Below are 19,266 nucleotides of genomic sequence, written 5' to 3' on the forward strand. Positions count from 1 at the left end.
CATATTCATCCTACCAGAGGATACAAAAAATATTTCTGGAAATAAACCTATGCTGGTGCATTTCTACATTATCAGCTGAAACTAATTTCTCACATACTGGCCAGAATTTTCCAGCCCCCTGCAGCGGGTTTCCCCCGCGACAGTGCTGGCGAGCCACTGAAATCTCCATTCACAACGGTGGGACCAGAAGATCCTGCCAACATGAGGGGCTAGAAAATTCCTGCTACAATCTTTAAACGTCTTAAAATATAATATTTCTATTTTGGATAACCATACTAGTAGCTGGTGAAAAAGGATCAAGAGTGTTGATTTAAAATGCCAAAGATTTTTCAATTAGTTATAACATCAGAGATAACATGGTTCTATCACAAACTTCCCCACCAGTTTAAGGGTGCATCTGTTCCCAGTTTCAAATAAGTATGGTGCCTGTAGGAAGATCCACTCAAGATTATTCCAGAGAAAAGGATTGGTCTATTTCCACTGGCTGGTACAAAGGTGCATTGATTCAATTGGAGATGAAAAGTCAATCTTGGATCTCAAGATGGCTTTTGACATCGCAACTTTGACCTCTCATGGAGAGTAAACTGACAACTACATGAGTGCGCAGCTGTCTTGAGGGTACCATGCAGGCCTTAGGATAAGGCTGAAAGGAAGCACCTGAAACTGGGAAAGCTGAACTCAGGTATGTATGATGTGAAAGTAGGCATCTTCATGAGGCTTATTGTAGCAGCGATTGATCAAAGTGCCTTAATAACTGAATTGAGATATGCAAGGGACACCTGTAACAGTTACAACTTGAGAACAACTGAAACATGTTCAAACAGGCCTGTAGACAATGGACCAAGCATTGGGAACACCTGTACAGTACTGCGAATTTTTATAACCTGAAAATTTAGTCCAATGCATTTGATAACAGATGACCCTGATTTGCACTGACCCTGGTGAAAAGACACACTTGCTTTGAGTCCAGTTGCTTGTCTTGTATTGGACAGGACAGGACAGGATTTGTTTCATGGACAAAACCCTCCCCCATGTTCATTCAATATTTGAAAAGTGACAAGTCAAGAAACTAGTGCAGCATGCAGCAAATCAAGCAAAAGTGCAATAAATCCAGCAGGTTGTCTCTACTTTGCAGGTTACCGGACCCCTTGTGAACTCCCTTAGTGGTGATCTAGAAATAATGGGAAGCCAAAACCTCTACGAAGACTAAAGAGTGAGAAAGTGGGAATTTTGGGAGATCTTTCAAAAGTGAAACCTTCAACCTCCAGTCCATCTGGGCATTGCAGCCAAATAACAATGCTCAATGTCAGACAGTTGCTATAAAACATGCTAAGGTTTGATTTCATTCTTCCACTGATTCTTGGGTTCGGCCAAATTCACCACTTCAGGTGGGATCTGCAGGATTAGGTTGGCGATACAGACAAGGGAGATGCATTCTCAGTCCTCCAAGAAGGGATATGAGCACTCAATTATCTTGCAAATAGAGGAACTGATGAAGATTAAACCCTCTCCCTGTGAATTATTATCATTTGTGTGGGGCACCAAAGACGACCGTCATTGCTTCACACATTAAGGACTAATGTCATTGATGTGGATTGGGAATGTGGAGAAAGGTTAGCAAAAATCCTTAGCAAAACTCATATGTATTAGAGCAACAATTGGAGCATACCTCCTCCCAATACTAGTCAGCACCAAGGAACTTTCTGGCATATTCTGAAACCTCACCAAAAATAGATAGCGGAATGTCTCTTGACACCATTGGAGCCTGGCACTGTTGGCAAGAGGAGTTAATTTTCTTGAGGAACCGCATCACTGCTGGAACAACATCTGCAGACAAGAGCACCTTGTTGAGGCAGGAGTGCTTTGAGAAAGAGCTTTATCTATGGTAATATTTACTTTCACCCCACCCCTACTACTTCTCAACTTCTCCTTGCCAGAGCTGGGGCATTGTAATATTCCCAGGCAATTATGGGCAGAGAACCTAAAGCACAGAGGACACTATGTACCATGTTTTGGTAAACAGTTGTCTCATGCATCTTAAGCACCACTGGACGTTTAGTTGACTTGATGTGGCAAGGGTACCAGGAAGTGGTATTAACCGTAATTTAAAACATTTTTTGTTGATTCTTGCAATTTGGACATCACCATCAAGGCCAGCAACTATTTCTCATCCCTAGTTACCCTTGTGGAGGCAGTGGTGAGCCGCCTTGTTGAAGCGTTGTAGTCAGTGTCATAAAAGCAATCCCACAGTGCTTTTGGGTAGGGAATTCCAGAATTTCGACTCAATGACGATGAAGGGACAGCAAAATATTTTATAAATCAGGATAGTGTGCGACTTGGAGCAGAATACTGTATCAGCTAAAATATAACTCCTTTACATAGCAGATATGAAAATACAACAAAAACAATCGATTTAAACATTGACAACCATACAAAAAAAAAACTTATGTAATGAGTTGTAATATGAGCATTTTATAGTACTTCATGGAGGGTTCAGACAGCATCACAGACTTGTGAACTACATGAACTCATGCCTAGCCCTTATGTATCATGACAGTGTATGAAGAATATCCATGCACACACATGGTGGAAACACCTTTAAGGGCGCTCATTCTGTTACATTGTCTATCCTGTGCCGGTTCAACTCCACACTGATGGGCCTAACTTTTGACTTTGATGGGGCATAAAATTGGAAGAGTTAGATTGGCTACCTGTTACACACCATGTTCGATTTTTCTTTCCACTGAATTTAATGGAAAGGACAATTAAGAAGGCTAATAGTCAACTGATTACATACCACTAGATTCAGGCCCCCACCAAAGTTGAAAGTTACTCCCAATGAATCCTCAGGCTGAAATATTTCAGCTCTTCCTGAAGCTAAAAGCATTGATACTGCTGTTACAGAACTATACATTCTACACACTTATGCTGCTGAAGCAGGAGTGTCACCTCAAACCAAATCTGCAGCTTGTTTTTCTGTTTAGCCACCTATGTCTAGCATCAGGGTTGGCTGGTACCTCAGATTTATTAGTTCTGTAATGGATAATGGAGGACCTGTTGTGATTCAGGTCAGTCAGTCAGTCATTCACATGTCTCTCACCCACTACTCCCCAAACAACCCGCAACTGCAAAAAGACCTTGAAACATCCTTCATAAATACCAGCTGATGAAAATCATTGTTTGCCTATACATCATTGTAGTTTTCAGTACCCTAATATGAAAATGACATAAAAGCCATTGGGAAAAAAAAATAAATGCACCAGGATGATAGCAGGAATGAGAACTGAGAATTGAGGAGACTTTTTCCCACAGGAGATTTAATGCTGGTTTTTAAAACAATTAATGATTTGATTGATGAACAGGTAAATTCACTTGAAAATACCAACATAGAAATATCCAGCTGATCAAAGAGCACCAGCATGGATTTGTAAAGGTTAATCATGCCTGATGAACATGGCTGAATTCTATCAAAGTTTGGTGGGGGTGGGGGCCGCTGTTGGCTAAAGTTGAAGCGCATGGAATTATTGACCTGATTAGGAAATTGCCTGAGTAGTAGGAAATAAAAAGTAGTGATAATGGGCAGATAATTGGCCCTCTGCCAATTAGACTGTGTTCTGCAAGGATCCGTGTTGCATTTACCAACAAGTCAGATGTTTGAATAGAAAGACAGATATATAAGCAAGTCAATGACACAAAAGATAAGCAGTATTGTAAGCACTGTAAATGGAAGCATAAACATTTTTTAAAATTAAAAATTGAGTGGGCAAAACTGTGGCAAGTGGGTTTCATCATAGACAAATATGTTGGTAATCCACTTTGGACCTAAAAGAATCAAGCACAGTATTTTGAAATGGTAAAAAGCTAAAATGTGTCCAAAAAGACTTGGGGGTCCAGAGATATAGAACATTAAAATATCATGAATAGGTACAGCAAATAATCAAAAAGGCTAATTGGAATTCTGTCCTTTATGGTATATCTAGAAGACTAGAATACAAGGGGGTAGAAGTTGTCATGCTTCAGCTGTATAAAGCCCTATATAACCACACCTGGAGTATTATTAATAGAACTGGTGGTCAGTGCCTTTGGAAGGGTATGTTGGCCTTTCAAGGAAAGGAGTGTAGCTTTACCAGAATAATAGTGGACACATTCAAGATCATCTTCCAAAATTCTATAGATTCTGAAACTGTTCTTGCAGATTGGAAGGTAGCAAACATCATCCCACTATTTAAGAAGCGAGGGAGAGAGAAAACAGGGAACTAGAGACCTGTTAGCCTTACATCAGTAGAAGGGAAAATGCTGGAATCTGTTTTAAAGGATGTGATAAATGAACAGTTCAAATCTGGGACGATTCCGTCCTAAGTGCGATAGCGGGCGGGAAAAAGAGCGTTTTACCCACCAGACATAATGGTGGATCTTCGCACCATACTGTCCCATTCCTGCTTCATTAATTATGCAACCATCTCACTGGCAGGCATCCTCAGATTTGCCAACCACATCATTACCTAGCTGCTTCCTCACACAGGGCACAATATTTAAACTTCAGCTGCGAACACATTTCCCAATACTTGCTGCCCAGGACTGCTGTGAAGACAGCCTCAAAGGCAAAGAAGAGTGCAGCCCCCTGATTCAGTGACCCAGCCCTGGGATGCCTTGTGGATGCTGTGGAGGCCCGCTGCAACGTCCTCTACCCATCAGTCTCACCACTGCGGCTTGGGAGGCAGTGGCAGAGGTGGTCAGTGCCAATGCTGCACACAAGAGGTCAACCACCCATCTCTATGCTGTCAGGGTAAGTTTCACTCTAAACTCACACATTCACAAGCTCACTCATTCACTGGCATCTCAATCACTGCCAGCTCAAGGAAAATCACCATTCACTCTCCCACACCTCCATCTGGCCTTATCTCCTCTGGAGGCTGCCTCCTCAGCCCTCACCATCTCGAGGCTACTTGCAGAGATCAACATGTGCCCCACACACACACCCTGGGATACCCACCTTCCCTAGTACAGCCCTCTCCCTGCAGCCTCTTACCCTGCCTGAGGCCACTTCTCTGCCTTCGCAAATTAAGCCCCAGCCTTGCAGCCATTGAAAAGTAATCCCTGCCTTATGCCTGGTCTGGTAGGTAGAAACCTGCCCATGAGCTCCCCTAAAAGTGATGTGATTCTGCCTGCGAAGCCTGGCACTGATGACCGAGTGCTGATCAAAGCAAGGTAGGCAAACAAACTGCGAAGTCCTGAGTGAAGTGCAGCTTGCTGTCCACCCAAGTTGCACAAATATTCTGACTGATAATAATGCAGTCAAAAGTCCAATTCGAAATGTTGTACCTAGCAATGGTATGGCTGCCACGAAGCATGGAGGCAATATGCCTTTGAAAACCTCACCACTGCCTTGCCCAACATCTGGAGGCACCAACTCCATAAAACTAAAGTGAGCACTTGCAAAAGATGGCGAGGGAGATGCACCAGTAAGTTTTAAAATTTACCGTTTTTCGCAGACCTAACAGGACATGCTGACATACTTATGTATAGTTGTGAAATATGTCGGTGTTACGTTCCTTTAGTTGGGTTGCTTTGTTCAATAAACATAGTTGCCCGCTGAACTAATGATGAGTGAGTTGGTAGTCAACGCGATATAGATGAAGAGACCATTGTAAAATGAGGCACATGCCATTTATTCACATAAGTAACGGAGCACCGAGCGTGTGCTTCTCAGACCAAAACCTATTCTAAAACCACTGATTAACAATGTGGCCCATACTACACAGAAATTGGGAAGTACAATCACGTGGTCAATCTGTTCACATTCTCTTAAAGGTGTATTGCACCTCAGATTACCACATCACCCTCTCTTTACTCGAAGGTACAAGTTACAATCTTTACAATTTATCAACTATTTACATAAATACTTACATAAATAAACTATTTAGTTTTAACTTCTTCAAACTTGTCGAACATCGTAGTTTTACGACTTCAGATGGTTTATCCGAGGCCTCCCTCTCAGGAGTTAGTTGTTCACTAGGCTCTCCAGTAGGAGCCTGTAAGTTTGTTTCTTCGACCCTCTCAGGCTCAACAGATCCTGCAGGCACTTCCAAACCAAGGGGAGTTCCTTCCACATGTGGTGTAGACTCAAAACAGGAATGCTTGGCACATCCTTTCTTGGAGACCCGTTTCCCTTTTCCTGAGATGATCTATGTGTCCTCTATTTATCCGACCTTTGACCGATGCGTGAGGTCCTGTCCCTGCACTAACTTCAACTGATAGCCCTTTGGGCCTATCTCCAAAGTTCTTTGCAAAAAAATGGGTGTCCCAACTGTGAAGTTTTATTTTGCAACTGGAGTAATTGTGTCTATTTTTTTGGGCCTCCTGACTTCTCTTTACCTCCTCCTGCTAAATTCCGCCTTGAGGCTCAAACATGTCCTGAGACACCTCTTCATCAATAACTCTGCGGGGGCAATACCAGCGGTCATGTGTGGCATATTCCTATAGTCGAGTAGGAAACGTGATAATCTAGTTGCAATAGAATCTCTCTCCAGTTTTTTCAATCCAGACTTGAAGGTCTGGGCTGGCCTCTCAGCCAACCCATTGGATGCAGGGTGGCATGGCGAGGTCTTGACATGTGTTATGCCATTGAGACTCGCAAATCTTTGAAATTCCCCGCTGGTGAATGCCGTTCCATTATCAGACACTATCATTTCCAGTAATCCGTGTATCGCAAAACTCTGATGCAATGTCTACGGTAGCAACAGATGTGGGTGACCTTACTTCGTATACATCCATTCACTTTGAGTGAGCATCTACAATCAAGAGAAACATTATGCCCAAAAAAGGTCACATGTAGTCAACGTGGAGGCGGACCATGGCCTTCCTGACCATTCCCAGGGATGCAATTTTTGTACCTGTTGACGCTGTATGCAGCTCTTGACTAAGTTTTCAATTTCTGTATCCATCCTTGGCCACCATAAGTAGCTGTGCACCAACATTTTCATTTGAGAGATGCTGGAGTGAGCACTATGCAACTCGGTCAATAATGGCTCTCTTATTCTCGGAGACACAGCGGCTCTCGCTCGCCACAGTGAGATGCCACCCTGGCTGGTGAGCTCATATCTCCTATTAAAATAGGGTTTCACTTCGTCGGACTTTGGCTCGTTAGACCATCTCTGTAAGACCTGTTTTCTTACGTGAACAAAACTGGATTGCGGTTTGTCCACTCTCTTATTTGATTGGCATGTACTGGTGACAAATCCAAAAAGTTTAATAACAAAAAGACAAATTCTTGAGAAATTGGGATGTTCACATTGCTTTGTTTTTAGAGGTAATCGGCTCAGTGCGTCGGCATTTGCAATCTGGCTTCCCGGCCGGTGGATAAAAGCATATTCATAAGCAGCTAGAATCAATGCCCACCTTTGGATGCGTGCCAAAGCAATTGGGGGTATTGCCTTGCCTTCACCAAACAAGCCTAGTAGTGGCTTGTGGTCGGATACAAAGGTAAAGTGGCAAGCATAGATGTATCAGTGGAACTTATGCCAAATATAATGGATAAACCTTCTTTCTCCATTTGTGAGTATCTTTGTTCTGCAACATTAAGTGTTCTTGAGACGTAAGCAATGGGTCGTTTGGAGCCATCCGCTAGGAGAGTACTGCCCTTACTCCATAAGGGGATGCATTGCAGGTCAAAATTAATTCTTTCTTGGGGTCAAAATGTACCAACAGGGCAGAGGAATGTAACAACTGTTTTACCGTCGTAAAAGCCTCTTGTTGTGGAGCTTGCCAAGACCACCTGCAGTTTTTCTTGAGCAAACTGTATAATGGAGCCAGCACTGTAGACAAATTTGAGGGAAAACAGCCATAATAGTTAATCATTCCCAAGAAGGACTTGAGTTCAATGGTGTTTTTCAGTGCTGGCACCTCACGAATAGCTCTCACCTTTTCTTTTACTGGGTGAAGGCCCTGCATGTCGACTCTATGGCCCAAGTAAACCACTTCTTTTGCTTGGAAGGTACATTTATCTCTTTCAAACGAACTCCCATTTATAAGAAACTCTTCAACATCTCTTCCAGGTTAGCCAGGCATTAGAGATAAACCACAACATGGGGCAATCCAAGTAGATTTTCCATGGTCCTTTGGAAAATGGCACAAGCAGACAAGACAAAGGGTAACCGGATATATTGGTATAACCCCGTGTGTTGATAGTTGAAGTCCCAAGAGGTCTTTTCTAGTTTGACTTGCTGGTAAGCACGGCTCATGTTGAGCTTCGTATGTGCGGTTCCCTCTGCCAGCTTGGAGTACAATTCATCAATTTTCGGTATACGATGCCTGTCTAGTCAGGTCACTTTGTTAACAGTCAACTTGCAATCCCCGCCTATTCACGCACTCTGGTTGAGGCTTTAGCACTGTAACTATGGGTGCTGCCCATTTGGAAAACTGTACAGGCTGCAAGACTCCCAAACTTTCCAGCCTATCTAATTCGATATCAACTTTTCCTCGCAAAGCAAAGGGTACTGGCCTCACCTTCATGAATCTGAGGGTTGCCTCAGGATCCATGAGAATTTTAGCTTGCAGTCCAAACCCCTCTCTAAAAACAGAGGCATATTTCTGTAAAAAATCTTGCGGATCTTTTGTTCAGAGTTGAAAAATCTCGGTCCAATTAACTTTATTTCCTTAAGCCAGTTCCAACCAAGTAGACTTGGACCCTCCCCTGCTACCACTATTGGTAGATTAACATTCCATACTGTACTGGAACCTTGCATATACCTCTTACTCGTACGTCTTCACCAGTATATGACTTTAATTTAACATCTGAATTTTCCAGATTTAATGGGTGGTCTTCTCCATTTAGGATATTTGAATGCATGTTCCCCTATAACTGTCATGGATGCCCCTGTATCCACCTCCATTCGGATGGGTTTTTTGTTGACTTTCACCATCACGTAAAAATGGGTAAAATAGAGCCAATCTAAGTTGTATAGTGAGTAAATATCTGACTGTGTCTTCTGGTTCCCCTATTATATTGATTTCACGATTTCTACCTTTTTGCTTAAAGTTTCGTCATAGTTTATCTTTACAATGTCGCATAATGTGCCCATTACTTATGTATATGATGGCAGAAGAAACATTCAATTCTTTTAAATTGTTAGTTTGTAGGCTGTCTGGTTCCATTTCTGTCGTTATTGTTGTAAGTTTTCTCTGTTAACCCATTGCTTTTTGCTGGTTTGTTAATGGTAGCTGTTTCCTGCCTTTCCGCAGAGCCCTGCACTTTCGCACCATTTCTAACCAGTGCTTCTGATGCAAAGGATGGTGCCATTTTGTGCTCCCTTTATTGCTTCTGAATCCCTGACTGCGCTCTCCAGCACCTTGCTTAAGTCTAAATTAGTTTCTGATAACAACCTTTTTTGAATGGTGTCTTCATTAATCCCACAAAGTAACATGTCATTAATTGATGTCCCGAACCCACAATGCTCTGTCAATTGTTTTAAGGGTGCTAGATAGCAAGCGACTCTACAGGGGCGCGACACCTCGAATTAACAAATTAAAATTAAAACGTACATAGTTACCAAGGGTTTTGGCTGAAAGTGGCTTTTCACAAAATTTACCAACTCAAAGCTCTTGGAATCTGGGGCTTTGGGTGCCTTTAGACTACGAATTAGACTATACGTTTTACTGCCACACATCGATAAGAGATCGCTCAGCTCTTCTCCTACCCTGATATGTCGCTGGCCAAAAAAAAACACAAGGTGTTCAATGTAACGTGACCAGTCATCGTGGTCTGATCAAACGGCTCAATATGGCCAATCTGTGGCATACTGGAGAAAGATAATTTCGATGACTATGATGAAGGCTGTACTTTACAATCATCTGCAAGGTATGGTTGATTCACTTCTGTTTAATTCCTGCGGCCTTTGCCTCTTCGCCAGTTATGTTCCTTCTATCAGGTCGCTTTGTTCAGCGAACATGGTTGCATGTCTATCTATTGATGAGTGAGTTGGTAGTCAAGGTGATGTAGACGAAGAGACCATTGTAAAATAAAGCACATGCTTCACATAAATAATGGAGCACTAACACGTATGCCCCTCAGACCAAAACCCATTCTAAAACTACTGATTAACAATGTAGCCCGAACAACACAGCAATTGGGCAATACAATTTCGTGGTCAATCTGCTCACATTCTCTTAAAGGTGTATCGCACCTCAGATTACCACAGTCGGTGTGATTGCCTAGATGATCCAGGGTGGTGGGAATGGTTCCAGCGAGCAAGGCTTATAATGAGATGCTGAAGTATTGAAATTAGGTTCCCGACATGCAGACCAGGAAACGTGGTCCACCATTGATGGGTGGAGCAGACAATTGCAAACTGATTTCACGACAGCGTGAAACCTATTTTTAGCCTTCTTGCCATATTGCCCCCCCACCCCCGCCAACCCCCATGACATCTGATGCCAACAGGGCCAGAAAATTCCACCCTACGATAATAATGATCTGATTGTGCATAAACAACATGGATTTATGAATGATAAATTATGTTTGACGAACCTGAGTTTTTTTTTGAGGATGTTACCAACAGAATTGATAAAGTTGTCAGCGGACATAGTGTTCTTGGATTTTCCAAGTGGGAAGTCTCCCACAGGAGGTTGGTTAGCAAAATTAAATCACATGGGGTGGAAGGTAATATACTAGCACGAATTAAGGATTGGTAAACAGAGAGTAGGAAATAAATGGGTCATTCTCATGTTGGCAAGCTGTGACTAGTGGGAGACTGCAAAGATCAGTACTTGGGCCTCAGTTGTTCACAATGTATATCCATATTCGGATGTGGGGACTAAACGTAATATTTCCAATTTCCTGGATGACACAAAGTTAGGTGGGAATTTATGTTGTGAGGAAGATGCAAAGCAGCTTCAAGGGAATTTGGACAGACTTACTGAATGGGCAAGAACATGGCAGGTATAATACAATGTGGAAAAATGGGAAGCTATCCACTTCGATAGGAAAAGCAGGGCAGAGTATTTCTTAAAAGATGAGAGATTAGAAAATGTAGATGTACAAAGAGACCTGGGCATCCTATTCAATAAGTCACTGAAGGCTAATATACAGGTGCAGCAAGCAATTAGGAAGGCTAATGGTATGTTAGCCTTTAAATCGCATGAGGATTTGAGTACAGGAGTAGCAAAATCTTGCTTCAGTTGTATAAAACCTTGGTTAGACTGCACCTGGAGTACCGTGTACAGTTTTGGTCTCCTTACCTTAGGAAGGATATTATTGTCATAGAGGGAGTGCAGCAAAGGTTCAACAGTCTTGTTACTGGGATGGCAGGACTGTCCTGGTGAAGATATTGGGGAAACTGGGCCTGAATTCTTCAGAGTTTTGAAGAATGAGAGATCATCTTATTGAAACCTACAAAATACTTAAAGCGATAAACAGGGTAGATGCAGGCAAGATGTTTCCCCTGGTTGGGGAGTCGAGAGCCAGGGAACACAATTTCAAAATAAGGGGGAAGCCACTTATAATCGAGATGAGGAAAAATGCTTTTACTCAGAGGTTTACGAATCTTTGGAATTCTCTACTCTAAAGGGCTGTGGAAGCTCAGTCATTGAGTATGTTTAAAGCAGAGATTGACAGATTTCTAATTACTAATAACAAAGGGATATGGAGATAGTGGAGGAAAAAAGGCACTGAAGTGGATAATCAGCCATAATTGTATTGAATTGTGAAGCAGACTCCATGAGCTGAATGGCCCACTCCTGCTCCTACGTTCATGTACTTGGATTCCAAAGGTTACATCAGGAGGAGAGACTGAACAAACTTGGGCTGTATTCCCTGGAATGTAGAAGATTAAAGGGTGATTTGATTGAAGTTTTCAAGATATTAAGAAGAACAGATAGGGTAATGGCAGAAACTATTTCCACTAGTTGGGGAGTCTAGGTCTAGCGGACATAGCCTGAAGATTTCGGGAATGAAATCAGAAAACACTTCTTCACACAGGGTGGATTTGGAACTCTCTTTCGCAAGCAATAATTGATACAAAAAAATCAATTGTTAATTTTAAACTTAGATTGAATGTTTTTTGTTATCCAAAAGGTACCAAGGATATAGAGCAATGGTGGGCATATGGAGTTGGGTTGCAGATCAGCCATGATCTGCCTGAATGAAGGAACAGAACAAAGGGGCTAAATGGCCTACTCCTGTTCCTATGTTTCTATCTTCCTAAAGACTGCTTTTTGCTTTGTCTATCTCCTCCTCAAATTTATTCAGCATCCCGGTATCCACTGCACTCTGAGATATTCCACTGGAATTCCACAGATTCACAGCCCTTTGAGAAAAGTAATTCCTCCTCATCTCTGATTTAATCTACCATGCCTTAGCCTAAAACGATGGCCTCTCATTCTAGAATTCTCCACAGGGGGAAACATCCACTCCACATCTACTTTATCTACTCCAGATGCGGTCTCACCAATGTCTTGTCCAGCTGCAACAACACTTCCCTATTTTTATACTCTATTCCTTTAGCAACAGATGCCAAAATTCCATTTGCCTTCTTTATTACCTACTGTACCTGCATTCTAGCTTTCAGCGATTCATGCATGAGGACACCCAGATCCCTGTGCACTGAAGCATTCTGAAGTTTCTCTCCATTTAAATAATAAGTTGCCTTTTTATTCTTCCGACCAAAATAGATAACTTCACACTTATCCACGTTAAACTCCATCTGCCAAATTTTGGCCTATTCACCTAACCTGTCCATATCCATTTGTAAATTTCTTATGTCTTCATTGCAGCTGACTTTCCCAGCTATTTTGATGTCATCTGCAAATTTAGCTATGGTACCTTCTATCCCTGAATGCAAGTCATTAATATAGATTCTAAATAGTTGGGGCCCAAGGACCGAACCCTGTGGCACCCTACTAGTTACAGCTTGCCATCCAGAAAAAGACCCATTTATCCTGACACTCTACTTTCTGTTGGTTAGCCAATCCTCTATCCAAGCTAATATATTACCCCTAACTGTGTGTGACCTTATCTTGTGTATTAATCTTTTGGGCGGCACCTTATCAAAGGCCTTCTGGAAGTCCAGATATACTACATCTACAGGATCCCCATTATCCACTTTGCTTGTCACATCTTCAAAGAACTAGTCAAACATGATTTACTCTTCATAAAACCATGCTGACTCTGATGGATTGCATTTTGACTTCCCCAAATGCCCCAATGCTACTTCCTTAATAATGGATTCCAACAATTTCCTAACGACAGACATTAAACTGGTCTATAGTTTCCTACTTTCTGTCTCCCCTGCTTTTTGAATAAGAGCGTTATATTAGCATTTTTCCAATCCACTGGAACCTTTCCAGAATCCACGGAATTTTGGAATATTACAGCCAATGCATCCACTATCTCTGCTGCCGCTTCCTTTAAGACCCTGGGATGTAGGCCATCAGGCCCTGGGAACTTGTCACCCTTTAATCCCAATAGTTTGCTCACTACTTTTTCTCTAGTGATGGTGATTGTTCTAAGTTCTTCCTTCTCTATAACTTCTGCACTACCTGTTCCTATTAGGGTGGTACTAGTGGTCCTCCACCGTGAAAACTGAGGCAAAATATTGATTAAGCGTCTCTGCCATTTCTGCATTCCCACTATTAATTGCCCAGTCTCATCCTCCAAGGGACCAACATTCACTTTAGCTACTCTCTTTCTTTTTATAAACTTGTAGAAGCTTTTGCTATCAGTTTTTACATTTTGCACTAGTTTTCTTTCATAATTTACCTTTGCTCTTTTTATTATTTTTTTCAGTAGCCCTTTGTTGATCTTTAAAAGTTTCCCAATCTTCCAGCCTGCCACTGACCTTTGCAAATTGGTGTACCTTAGTTTTTGCCTTTATGTTATCTTTAATTTCCTTGCTTCAATAAGCATCGATAAGCACGAGTCATACAGTGTAGTGTACCTAGGCTTACAAATTGCCATTGATAAGTATTATTCATTGGAGTGCTGTTTACCTTTCACGGGTACAAAATAAAATAAATTGGTTTATGTATGAATTTTAACTCATTTAGTTATCTGACTTCAAAGGAAATTAAGTGCAGAAAACATTGTATCTACTATAGATCCTCAGTTCTTTGATTTTTGAAACTAGGTTGGATGAAAAGATGTGATTTTATTTTCAACACAATTCAATTCCAATCAAGCATAGAGTTTACTTGACAAATTTGATAAATTAAAGATTAATTTCTAAAAATATTTCTTGTAAAAACATAAATCTATTATGGATGTTGCTTTGTATTTTCATTTAGTACATTTGCAAATATCTTGTGATGGGGGACTCAGTTATGCTGTTACTGTTGAAGATCAAAGGGTGATGATTGGGCTCTCTACCACAGTTGCCTGGTACTGACTCATGTGCTGCAAATGTTATTCCAGTTTAGGTTGGATGTTATCCAGGGCCTACTGTAATCTGCAATGGATTGCCTTATCACTTGAAGAGTTGAGAATGGAGCTGAACATTGTGGAATCTTCTGAGAAGAGCTCTACTCCTGACTCGATTATATTGGTTTAGCCTTGACTGTAGACATCTCTAGAAACCATCCTGCATACCAATTTGATGACTTTTTAAAAAAAAAATGGCAAAGCACCAACTGTTTTTCCTTCATGTATTTTAGAATTACAAAAAACAAAGTATGCAGCAAGGAAGTGACCTGTCACTATTTGTTGATGTGTTTGCAGGACATTATAGCTCGAGTCATCAGTTAGAGAGAGTTGGCTTAGGTGGATGCAGAGAATACAAGATGCTTTGGAGTTTATGATCGGTTAGGCAGGGTTACTGAATGCTGCAGTATAGTAGTTTGACCGCTGACATAGAAACTGGAGTCCTCAGGCAAACGCAACTTTCTCCTATGTTTGAATCAAGAGCGGTTGCCAATGATGCCCTATGAAGTGTCAGCTGCTAGCACACAGCAGGCTCTATTTGCAATGTAAAGAGTTTGCTTTTAATTCTTTTCTTTTAAAAATTAGCGATAAACAAACATTAATTTTCCAGCCACTATACGCAAAGGGAATGACTCAGTTCTGTTTGAGCTGGACACCTCATTACAGCACCACCTGAGATCAGTAGCAGCAGTTTGAGCACTAATACAAAAGCAAAACTCTGCGCTGGAAATCTGAAATAAAAACAAAAACAAAGAAAAAAATGCTGGAAATAGTCAGCAGATCTGGTAGCTCTGATGAAAGGTTATCCATCTGAAATATTAATACTTTTCTCCCCACAGATGCTGCCTGACCTGCTGAATATTTCCAGTGTATTTTGTTTTTATTTATTATTATAGAGGCAGTTTGAGTTTGAACTGGGCACTCCATGTTTACATTGCTTGGCTCCTGGACTCCAATTGTCCAATCCAGAAGGGAACCATTGCACCCGCAGATATACTCTTGTGGAGCTTTTCCTTCCTACAGTAGGAACATTTAATATACTTGGAATCTGTCAAGGGAACAATATTGGTGTCAAAAATCAGGTGGGTTAATTAAGTGTCCAGGGATGCAGCATACTTCCTGAGCACTTATAAGAAACAAGTTTAACTGAAATTGGGCTATATACAGTGTCAAACCAAAATTAGGGCGTCTCATTCTGTTTTGCTCTAGTCAGGTCGGTCTCTGACTCAAAATTTTTTCTTTGCATTAATGTTCAGCGTGCAATGAAAATATATTGAGAAAGAGCAGTAGATTTACAACAAATATTCTGGGTGAGTAATGTTCCACATTAAATATTCCAAATACTCTGCATCAACATGAATTAGCTTCTAGTAATAGGTTAGCACGTTACTGTACAAAGGATTATTTCATCCACTATAAAATAATTCAGAGACTAATTTAACGACCTCCATAGATGGAGCTAGTCACCACCGTATGTTATTTAAAGTACCATAAAAGGGATTTTTAAAAAAAATACATTATTCTTACCTGAGCAAAGTTGTTCAATTTTTGTGTAGTTTAAACACACTGTGTCATTAATCCAGGCCATGATGTCATGCCGGCTCATGTTCTCACTAGTTACAGATGTTGAATACACATTAACAGCCATTCCCCAACTGAAAAACAATTTTAAAAAATCCAAACTTAATGTGATTGAACATGTTTCAAACAAACTATATATGTATTCAAAAAATATTTTGTTTATTCAGCTCTTTTTGCCTCCCAACCTGATGATTCTCATTGAGCTGGAAGGCAGGTACATTTCACACAACTGCCAAGAGCAACATCTTGCTGCAACATCAATGCTAAATGGCATGAGATACTGCATGTATGGTGTTTAAAAAAAACATGATTCACCGACTTAAAAGCTAAAAATCCATCAAATGCATTTCTTTACGTTTTAAAAGGATACAATATGTTGTAACTGTCATTCTGCCAGAAAACCATTAGCAATGAGAAGCATGTGAAAGCTTACTCAGCCCATTAGGTTTCTTTATTCCAAAGCCTATGTGCAAACATCATTACCCATTTTTGCAGTCGTTATCAATGAAAATCAAGTAAAACTCCCAAGATAAGTAAAAGCAAAAAACTGCCAATGCTGGAAATCCAAAACAAAAACAAAAATGCCTGGAAAAACTCAGCAGGTCTGACAGCATCTGCGGAGAGGAACACAGTTAACATTTCAAGTTTGTATGACTCTTCAACAGAACTAAGGAAAAATAGAAAAGAGGTGAAATATATGCTGCATTGTTCCAGTGAAGCTCAACGCAAACTGGAGGAACAGCACCTCATCTTCCGACTAGGCACTTTACGGCCTTCCGGACTGAATATTGAGTTCAACAATTTTAGATCATGAACTCTCTCCTCCATCCCCACCCCCTTTCCGATTCGCCCCCCTTTTTTCCCAATAATTTATATAGATTTTTCTTTTCCCACCTACTTCCATTATTTTTAAATGTACGGATAACCCTAGTGAAGGTGGGGTGGAGGGAAGGGATCGAAATAGGCTAAAAGGTAGAGATAAAACAATGGATGGAAATACATTTAAAAATAATGGAAATAGGTGGGAAAGAAAAATATATATAAATTATTGGAAAAAAGGGGGATCGGAAAGGGGGTGGGGACGGAGGAGAGATTTCATGATCTAAAATTGTTGAACACAATATTCAGTCCGGAAGGCTGTAAAGTGCCTAGTTGGAAGATGAGGTGCTGTTCCTCCAGTTTGCGTTGAGCTTCACTGGGACAATTCAGCAGACCAAGCATGGTCATGGGGGCATGAGAGCAGGATGGAGTGTTGAAATGGCAAGTGACAGGGAGGTCTGGGTCATGCTTGCGGACAGACCGAAGGTGTTCTGCAAAGCAGTCACCCAGTCTGCATTTGGTCTCTCCATTGGGAGTAGCGAATGCAGTAGACTAAATTGAGCAAAGTGCAAGTGAAATGCTGCTTCATTTGAAAGGAATGTTTGGGCCCTTGGACGGTGAGGAGGGGGGAAGCAAAGGAGCAGGTGTTGCACCTTCTGCGGTTGCATGGGAAGGTGCCGTGGGAGGGGGCTAAGGTGTAGGGGGTGATGGAGGAGTGGACCAGGGTGTCCCGGAGGGAACGATCCCTGCAGAATGCCGCTTTTGGGGGGTGGGGTGAAGGGAAGATGTGTTTGGTGGTGGCATCATGCTGGAGTTGGCGGAAATGGCGGAGGATGATCCTTTGAATGCGGAGGCTGGTGGGGTGATAAGTGAGGACAAGGGGGACCCTATCATGGTTCTGGGAAGGAGAGGAAGATGTGAGGGTGGATGTGCAGGAGATGGGCTGGACACAGTTGAGGGCCCTGCCAACCACTGTGGGTGGAAAACCTCGGTTAAGGAAGGAAGACAGACATGTCAGAGGAACTGTTTTTGAAAGTGGCATCATCAGAACAGATGCGATGGAGGAGCCACATGGTCTCTGGGAGGATTTCCTCAGCCACAGGAAATAGGTAATTCATGAGAATGCATGTCAGGGTTTTTCCTTCCATGGACTAGAGAGAAATGCCTCAATAAATTTCCTCAGCACGATTCATCTCCCTTCTTGAAGATAATTATAATTGTCACATTCCTGAAGTCAGGGGAAAGGGAGTTTTTTTTTTCTTTGGTCTCCCAAATCTACGAGATGAGTGCATGGAGTCCTGAGGTGAACAAAAGCCCTCCAAGCTTTTGAAGACTATAGCTGGAATACCATCACAGCCACAAGCTTTGCTGTTTTTAATTGAATTTATTGCTTGTTGCAGCTCTCAATAGTAGTTCACCCATGGATTCTACCACAGGCTACTGGAGGATAGCCTGGAGATCAGCTGCCACTATTGGAGTTGCTGGAAATGTTGGTTATTTTGCCCCCGTGTTGACAAGTGGCAGTGTCATCCTCAAGAAGACAGGCACCATTCCATGAGCGAAGGGGACTTTTTCCATTTGACCTGGGTCTATAAATGGCCCTGGTGGCTTAAAAAAAAACTTTGCATGTCATGATGGCCAGCACTTGTCCATATCTCCGAATTTGCCTTTGGGTTTCAGCATTAAACCGCTGGAATGCTACCTTCTTGACTTGCAACCTTGGCTGGTTCTGCTAGGCAACGAAGGCTGTTCATTTTTGTTCCAGGACATCATATATTTGTGCATCGTTTTCATCTAACCAGTCCTGATGACGATGATGCTTGAACCCAATGGTCTGGACACAGCAGTCTAGTACAGCTAACTTTATTTGATCCCACTGTTCCGAAACAGAATTAGATGTGTGAAGATTTTCCAGATTGGTTGAGAGTTACACTTTGAATTCCTCTCTTCAGTTGGGCTGTTTTAGGGCTGAGTCATTGATCATCTTCCTGTTGGACTTCTGGTTCTTGTGATGTCTTGGTGCTAGGTGGATGTTCATCACTGATTGAACAAGTTGATCTGTCTAGCAGGCATCAGACCCCACATGGATTGAGTGATTTGGACATCACTTACATCTCTGACTCAACAATGACAAAATCGAGTAGGTGCCAGTGCTCTGACCTAGGATGCCTCCATGTGGTTTTGTATTTGTCCTTCTGGCAGAAGAGGGCGTTTGTTCTAACAAAGCTATGCTGAGTGACAGTGTTGTCAGCAAGAGGACACCATTTACATTGGCTTTTCCCATGTCGGTTTTCCCAAAGGTTCCTCTCCACTCAGAGTCACAGCCAACCCTGACTCATTACAATCATTAGTGGCAGCTACACTGTCAAACTTCTTGAGTGTTGTTGGAGCTGCGCTCACCCAGGTAAGTGGAGAGTGTTGCATCACATTCCTGTCTTGTACCTTGTAGATGGTGG

At 41.8% G+C, this 19,266-nt stretch overlaps 1 protein-coding gene across 3 annotated transcripts in view; it reads right to left on the reverse strand.

Moving 5' to 3' along the window:
- Positions 1–19,266, reverse strand: part of mapre2 (microtubule-associated protein, RP/EB family, member 2) — a 100,008-nt gene that overhangs the window by 22,073 nt on the left and 58,669 nt on the right. For all 3 annotated transcript variants that reach the window (XM_041189428.1, XM_041189429.1, XM_041189427.1), the window contains exon 2: positions 15,938–16,065. In XM_041189428.1, the coding sequence (XP_041045362.1) occupies positions 15,938–16,058 (121 nt within the window). In that variant the 5' untranslated portion in view covers positions 16,059–16,065. The remainder of the gene's footprint in view (positions 1–15,937; positions 16,066–19,266) is intronic.

This window comes from Carcharodon carcharias, chromosome 6 (genome assembly GCF_017639515.1).
Source record: "Carcharodon carcharias isolate sCarCar2 chromosome 6, sCarCar2.pri, whole genome shotgun sequence".
NCBI classification, from domain to species: Eukaryota; Metazoa; Chordata; class Chondrichthyes; order Lamniformes; family Lamnidae; genus Carcharodon; species Carcharodon carcharias.